Raw genomic sequence first — 8,208 nt, forward strand, 5'->3', positions numbered from 1 at the left:
TGCTAAAGGGAAATTGGTAGAAAGGTGGAAAAATGTGTCTCGTAGATTACGTAGCATAGGTGCAATTGAATCCGATAAGATAAAGTCAAGCTCTACTATAGTCGATTTTACATCTCAAATATTTTCTGGTAATTTCGAAGTACCTATTATAAAATATTATAAATTGTTCTAATTAATTTTTATATTGCTTAGAAAATGTTGAAACAGCTAAAATCTGGCTAAGTCAAAATGGTTTGTCAGCTAATTTTGAAGACATTAAAAGTAATTGGATAATTCCTTATCAAATTAGAAAATCAGAAATACAAGGTATAGATAATAAATCTATAACTGATCGTCATCTCTCAGATATTTTTAAATCATGGCCAATTTTGTGTAGTTCAAGAGGACATGAATTAGTAAGTTTTCACTGAATTAAATTTTCTTTGCTAATCATTAAATAAATAAATATTATAATTAGTTTAAACTATTAAAACATATAAATATAACTATTTGGCTATTTAATTTATTTTCATGACTGTTGTACACATCCTATAAATTATTTTATATACATTTTATTTTTTTTTTAAGATTTCTGAAGATTTTAAACTTGAATACCCACAAATACATGAAACTCTTAATGATTGGTCTGCAGTGTTTATTAAAAAGTGGATATTATTTTCTGACACAATAGTTAGTTTACGGCGGAGTTCAGTTAAAGATAGTCATGCTAGAGAACTTTTAAAACACCTTGATGCTGCACAACTAAGAGGAAGTTAGTATAAATAACCAATTTGCATCAATTAGGTTTAGTTAGGTACTTAGGTATCACTGCTATTATTCAACATAAATATTGTAAATACTTATTAAATATAAATATTTTATTTATTTTTCATTAGTTGTGTTTATTAAATCAAGTTATTTTAATTAATTTTAATTTCACTGGATTTATTATCAATTTAATAATTATATTTAATGCAATTATCTATTGATTATAATAATTGCATACCTACATAATATACAATGTTAGGTACCTATTATGTACTTAATAATGATTTATTCTTGATACTATGTTAACCAAGGCATTAACTTTTTATTCATGGTGTTTTATATTTAGGTATTAAAACAGTTAATGTATTGAAACTTTTACTTATTCCATACTTGGTCCCTACAAAAACTCAAATTAAAAAGACACAAAAAAAGTCTTGGAAGCCGTCATTATCAGAATCTGCAGCAGCTTTTGCAGTTCACGTAACTGTATGTTCTATATATTATGAGAATAATTCTTATCGCATAAATATTGTTAACACTTCCTTGTTTCAACAGAACCTTACAGAGCTTGAAGCTGAACTTGGCAGAAGAAGGCTAAAATACATACAGTGTGGAACAACAATACAACCCTTCATAGTTTTAGTTGGCCAAGACATATTTTCTGTTGAGTCAACTTATGTCAGAGTTGATGACAACTGTTGGAATTTTGATTGTTCACTAAAAGCACTAAACGCTTGTTTTAGAACTTATAACGCCTTACATTGCACCTATCCACGTGAGTGTTATGAATCTTGGCTGATTTTACAACTTCAGCTTTATAGTTTTACTACCATTTATGATCATAAATCATCAATAATTACTTCATTATCAAGTAAAATGAATGCTTTAAAAAATACTCATTTTTAAATTTTTATTTTTAATTTTTCACATTATTTAGTATCAGTTTTTACTTGTTTAAATTAAAACAATAATTTTCTTTGTATTTAATATTTATTCTCATTAAAAAAGTTTGTTATTTCTTTTAACACATCATGTATAAATGTTATTTATGTTTAAAAGATTTCCGATCCATTGCAAAGTTAATTTGGCATATGAAAATATATCATAATCTTGGAAATAATTATTTTTACCTTTGTAAACAACAATATTGTGCACGCGATTTCAGGGGCTTAAAAAAATTCAGGCAGCATTTAAATAGGGAACATTTCCAAGTTACAGTAAATCAAAATGATGAACTCAATGTTAGTAATACAATAACTAAACCCATTGTTGAATCTTCAGTAGAACTACCTAATATATTTAACAAATCATCTACTTTTTTTGAACTTAATAGTACACCCTTAACAAATAATATTGAATCTTATGAATTAATTGAAGAATCTGTCATTATAAATGACCTTGTTAATAATCATACTAAACAAATATTAGACAATGAAAATAACTTATTTCCTTATGATGAAATTTTAAAAAGAAATATATTACAATTTATTACAAAATTAATGTCAAAGCCTTATCTTACTAACTCATTGGTACAAGATGTAGTGGAAAGTGTTATGGAGCTGTTTTCAAGTGGTATAATAGAACAATTAAAGTGTAAAGTTGTTCCTATATTAAAATGTGATTCTTCCACAAAACTAGAGGTAGAAAAAATGTTTGATTCATTGCAAGACCCATTTTTTGAACTACAAACTCATTATCAACGAATTAAGTATTTAATTTCTAATAATTTGTTTTTCAAACCAGAAACTGTGGTGGTAGGTCATACAAAAGAAAAGCGTTATATTAATGGTGAAGATAAGCTTTTAACAGTACCTATACATGGGCATTTTCTTTCTATGAAAAAAAATCTTAAAGCCTTTTTTGAACTTCCTAATGTTTTAAAAGTTGCAACTGAATTTATGCATGATTCATCATTACACAATAAAACTCTTACTTCTTTTTTGGATGGCTCGACATGGAAAGATATGAAATTAAAATTTTCTGAAAAAATTGTTTTACCTCTTTTTCTGTACTATGATGATGCTGAAATGGGAAACCCATTAGGTTCCCATTCTGGCATACATAAAATAGGGTGTATATATTATACTGTTGCAGCCTTACCACCTGAATATTTGTCATCTTTAAATAATATATTTACAGCATTTTTGTTTCATACTTCAGATCGTGGGACTACCAAAGTACCCAATAAAATCATGTTTTCTCGTCTTATCAATGAACTGATTGATCTTCAAACCAATGGAATTTCTGTATGTGTTGACAATGCTTACACTACTATATATTTTGCACTAGGGTTAGTTTTAGGAGATAATTTGGGATTAAACTCTATCTTGGGTTTTGTCGAAAGTTTTTCTGCAAATTATTACTGTAGAATATGTCGTTGTCCAAAACCAGAACTACAGAAAATGTTAAGGGAATCTTTTCAATCATTACGAAATGAAAATAATTATGAAATGGATATTAATACAATAAATGCAACAGATACTGGATTAAATGAACGTTGTATCTTTCACGATGTTCCAAATTTCCATGCTGTTCGAAACATAGTTTGCGATTTCATGCATGATATTCCCGAGGGAGTAGCTCGTTATGATATGGCAATCATTGTACAAAATCTTATAATTAAAAAATATTTTACTCTTGATCAATTAAATTCTCGTATTGTTCTTTATCAGTATGGTTTAACAGAAAATAAAAATTGTCCTCCAATAATAAATCAATCCCATTTGAATAATGGTTCAATAATAATGTCTGCCTCGGAGATGCTCTGTTTGGTTAGAAATTTTGGTCTCATTTTTGGTGAACTGATTCCTAAAAGCTCAAAAAATTGGAAACTATATATTTTACTAAGAAAAATTGTTGATTTATGTTGTGCAAGGAGTATACAACCTGAGTGTTCTAAATTATTAGATTCTCTTGTTAGTGAACATAATCGATTATATATGGAATTATCTAATAAGACTCTTAAACCAAAGTTCCATCTCCTTACTCATTATGGTCGTCTTTTACTGAAGAATGGTCCAATAAAATTAACATCTTCTATACGCTTTGAAGCAAAACATAAAGTATTAAAGTCAATTGCTAATTCTGTTCCCTGTCGTATAAATCTCGGTCACACAATAACATTTAAACTTCAACTACAAACTGTAAGTCGCTTGCTATCCAAATCTGGTTTAGACCAAGACCTACAATTGGGAATGGGAACAAATAGAATTCCCACTACTGAGTTACCTTATTCTTTTATGAGTAAATTACCTAATGAGTTTTTATCATCTGTCTTTAACGCTTCCTGGCTTCAATATAAAGGACAACTTTATAAAAAAGGTATGCTTATGGTAATAAATTATAATCTTTGTGAGTGTACATTTGGGAAAATAATGTATATGTTTTCCAGCAAATCAAAAATCCCTTATTATGTACTTAATCGTTTGATTACTATTGGTTTTGACTCTCATTATTATGCCTATGAAATTATAAAAAATGAAAACTGTTCTGAACTTGAAGGATTTTATATTAATGAGTTACCTGATCCTACTCCAACAGTTGCTCATGTTTTAGGTAATGGAAAAATGTATGCTACATTAAAATATGCATTATAAAGGTAACACTAACAAATAATTATTTTTTTTTTTTTTTAATGTATGTATTGTAACTTAATGATTTATCCTATAATTATAATAACCTGTAAATATGTATTTATTTTATCTCTATAATAAATAATATTATTTTATTATTTGTGTTGTTTTTTTTGTTAGTAATTACCTAATTGTTTATTATTATTATTTTTTTTATAATTGTAACTTAAACATTTTAATCTAACAATTATACTATGTAGGTATTTATACTTTTGTAATTATTTTCTCTCTAATGAATAATATTATTTTGTAATATGTGTTATGTTAACTATATTTATTTGTATACAATAAAATTAATTTACATAATTCTATCTGATATTTTTATTATACTTGTACTTAATACCGTTTTTAGAGTAAGAAATCAAGGCCTTGCCATAATGAGTCTTGGTATATTTTTTTGATTTGTAATATCTAATATGTGCATTAGTTCTGGAGAGTTAACGGTTTTTAAGGTATATTAATAAGTTCAGAACCCATTTTTTTTTATTTCATCAGAGGGACCTACCTTTAAATAATTGTTTATATTTTTTATAGTTTGGTAAGTAGTAAATAAACTTACCATAATACCATATTATAATAAATATTTAAATAGGTACCTACAATATTTATTAAAATAACTCTTAATTTGAAGTTAATACAAATAATGAAAAGGGTTAAATTGACTATAAATACTCAGTATTGTGACTACCCGGAAAAATTGTATTGACGATATCATTATTTTAAACTCAGTATATTCTATGGTTAAATCAACACTCTATTAATTGTTACGGACAATTATAAATAATTTGTATTGACCATCGATCTAAAGTTATTTTTAAGACATGTTGTTGTTAGAATAACTCTCCTGGGTTGTGTAAATGACTGATTAGTGGTTTTGGAAATTTGATTACAGTTCTGGTGTTAAAGTAACACTTTTAAATCCTTAGCGCAAAATCGACGTTCAAATGTGTATAACATTGACACTCGTTGTAGTCAGATTAACTACAAATTTCTATGCGTGTACGATTAGCTACGATAATACGTGAAAATAATAATAATAAAATAATACACGAGCAACTGTCGGACAATAATAGACCAGATAATCAAACGCGCATAAAATAAGTAACCGTGTAACAAATTAAATTCAAGATAGTGAACAATATTTAATTGACCTGTTATATAAAAAAGTTAATCTAAGTTAGCACCCAGATAAATACCTAATTAAATAAATGTCTACAACCTACGCTCACTGAACCTCCCCGGGTCCCAAAAACCACGCTCTGCTACCAAATGTTTTTGCCGCGACAGAACTTACGATAAAATGCAGTTTTCTGCCGCAACTTGCGCAGATGATAGACAAAAGGACCGGGTGACCAACTTATAAATATATACAGAATGTTCAAACTTTAAGTATAACAATATCACTGCAACGACTAGCGTACAGTATATATATTACGTATAAATTATATATATGAAAAGGTTCGTAATGAACAATAATTAATAATATGCGGGCGCCCAAAACATTAACATATGAAATAATATACTAAACTAATAACAATAATTGCACATATAATAATGTGCGCTTATAAAATATGATAGGCGTTTAAGTTCAAAGACCCTCGACGCCACAGGTATAAAAAAAATATATAATAATAGGCAATCGAACACTAGTAATAACAATTGGGCATTAAGGTAATAGTATACAGATAATAATTTTACTGGCCACTGAACACGAGTGGGCAAATATATGAACGGAGTGATAATATATATATGACCTGATGGCGACGGCGCTGGACAACCTGGCTCCTTGGTACAGACGACGACTGTAGCTGATGGTGGCAGGTTAATGGTGACAGCAATAGACAATGGGAATTTTAGTGATGCAGACGACGACTGCTGCTGATGCTGACAAGCTTTCTATTGACGATTTCAACACCAATTTACATGGTATCGTGGAGCACACTCGATTAAAAAAACTTCGAAGTGGCAAAAATGACACCTCGTGATCACACGAGGTTTCGGTTGGTTGCGGTACGCAAAAAAAAGAATCAGAGGTTACCGAGCACGTTGCTCTCAGGTCAACCGTTGTGAGAGGACGGACACATAGACGCCGGGCTGGCTGGCGGTTCGGCCATAGGCTGACGAGCTGTCACCAAACAGCGGAGGGGGGAGCTTGCCGGACACAACTTTATCTTGTAGCCGGACACCTTATCGTTTGCCACACCTGTGGTGTCCCGAGGAGATATATATATATAATTTGGCCAAAAGGAAACCGTTCCGTGATCGAACACTAACCATAATAAAATCAAGTTTTTCACTACTCCTAAGCATATAAGATGCATATAATCTAATGGGAAGTCATAAATTATGTTTAAATGTGGAATTTCAGTTATTATTGAAGTAGAATTAGTAACATGATAATCATCATTTCTACGATTTAAAAAGTCTGAATGAGTTCTTTTGGTAAATTTAATATCAGGAAAGCATACTCTATTTTCAAAATAAATTCCCTCGGTACTACACCTTGAACATGAAAAAAACCCAGTATGACCTTTAGTTTTTAAAATGTAACTTTTAGCTGGGGCATCATAGCAAAACCCATCGACAATGACCTTTTTTTTTCCAAACTCTGTCATAAAACCATTTTTTGATAACTCAATAAGTTCATTTACCATGTCCTTTAAAAATATATTACTCTCTTCAGGCTTATCTTTCCCCCAATAAAGACCAATGAGAAATATATGTGGATAATTTGATGGGTACCGTACACAACCAAGAATGGACCAGAATGTACTATTGAAGCTTTTGGTAAGAGGTAGTCCGTCAATACCTATTAATATTTTAATTGTTTCTTCAGTATAGTTTAATATATTTCCTAATGAAGTTAGGCCATTAGAAATACCAAAATGATGGTAAACACCAGGTGGAATAGATTGAATTTCCATTGGACTAGAATGTGGATTTGGTTTTAAAATAGTTCTGGCATCTATGGGAAAATTATCAAAACATTGATGGGATTTTAAACATTTTAATAATGCAGAAAAGGCTGTATTAGAAATGTTATGAGTTACTGCCCATTGTGCTATTAAATTTAACATAATTTGTTTATTATCGTGATTAAAAAATGGGTTTTGATTAGAAATACTCTCTTTGTCACTATCAGTATCAGGATCTGAATTTAATTTAAATTCATATTCGTCAGTTACAGGAGTTATTGAAATATTTCTATCAAAAAATGAAATAATAGGTAATTGACTATCATTAATGTCATCATTTACATCACTTATCGAACTACAGCTTGCAATACTTGGGGTTATGAATGGTTTAAATAATGAGTCACTATTGCTAATTTCATGATGAGCATCACTCTAAGATGTGCTTTGAAATTGAAACTCTGATTCATCCAGATCAACTTCTAGTTCCTCTAAGAACCTACGGCGCTTTGTAGATTTACTAATAGGGCAACGAACCATAATAATATTATACAAAATAAGACACCCTATTTTTTTATTATATAATAACTATAACTACCTAGGTACTTAATAATAATAATAATAATATTAGATAAGTAAAAAATAAATTATTGTTTAGGTATAGGTATATACATACATTTTACCGTATCTGAACAACACTGAAAACACTCACACTACCTAAGCTGTTGGTAGGTAATAAGGAATACAATTTACCTGTAATTATATTTTTAATTAAATTAAATGAAGTTTAAGTTTTTTAAATTTGTAAAAACCATGTTTAAAAAATTATCAATATAATTAATAATTATACTATAATTTACAAAAATTAATGTAATTATTGCTTATTTTATTCACCAATTAAAAACAAAGCTTTATCA

At 29.0% G+C, this 8,208-nt stretch overlaps 3 protein-coding genes across 3 annotated transcripts; 2 read left to right on the plus strand and 1 right to left on the minus strand.

The window, feature by feature from the left end:
- Positions 1-4: 4 nt before the first annotated feature.
- LOC126555825 (uncharacterized) lies at positions 5-1,767 on the plus strand (the record flags this gene model as incomplete). Its single annotated transcript, XM_050210704.1, has 5 exons — positions 5-128; positions 193-395; positions 568-751; positions 1,094-1,233; positions 1,303-1,767. Coding segments are annotated over 5 exons (1,002 nt in total), but the record flags the coding sequence as incomplete, so codon positions are not given.
- Positions 1,651-4,423, plus strand: LOC126555824 (uncharacterized). The gene has a single exon (XM_050210703.1). The coding sequence runs from the start codon at positions 1,779-1,781 to the stop codon at positions 4,341-4,343; it is 2,565 nt and encodes an 854-aa protein (XP_050066660.1). The 5' UTR covers positions 1,651-1,778; the 3' UTR covers positions 4,344-4,423.
- Positions 4,424-6,436: 2,013 nt separating this feature from the next.
- Positions 6,437-7,807, minus strand: LOC126555823 (uncharacterized). The gene has a single exon (XM_050210702.1). The coding sequence runs from the start codon at positions 7,454-7,456 to the stop codon at positions 6,437-6,439; it is 1,020 nt and encodes a 339-aa protein (XP_050066659.1). The 5' UTR covers positions 7,457-7,807.
- Positions 7,808-8,208: the final 401 nt, after the last annotated feature.

Source organism: Aphis gossypii, unplaced genomic scaffold, assembly GCF_020184175.1.
Source record: "Aphis gossypii isolate Hap1 unplaced genomic scaffold, ASM2018417v2 Contig01147, whole genome shotgun sequence".
NCBI lineage: Eukaryota > Metazoa > Arthropoda > Insecta > Hemiptera > Aphididae > Aphis > Aphis gossypii.

Excerpts from the sequence above, each read along its gene's own strand:
- LOC126555823 (XM_050210702.1), bottom strand. The coding sequence starts at position 7,456 with ATGTTAAATTTAATAGCACAATGGGCAGTAACTCATAACATTTCTAAT.
- LOC126555824 (XM_050210703.1), top strand. The coding sequence starts at position 1,779 with ATGTATAAATGTTATTTATGTTTAAAAGATTTCCGATCCATTGCAAAG.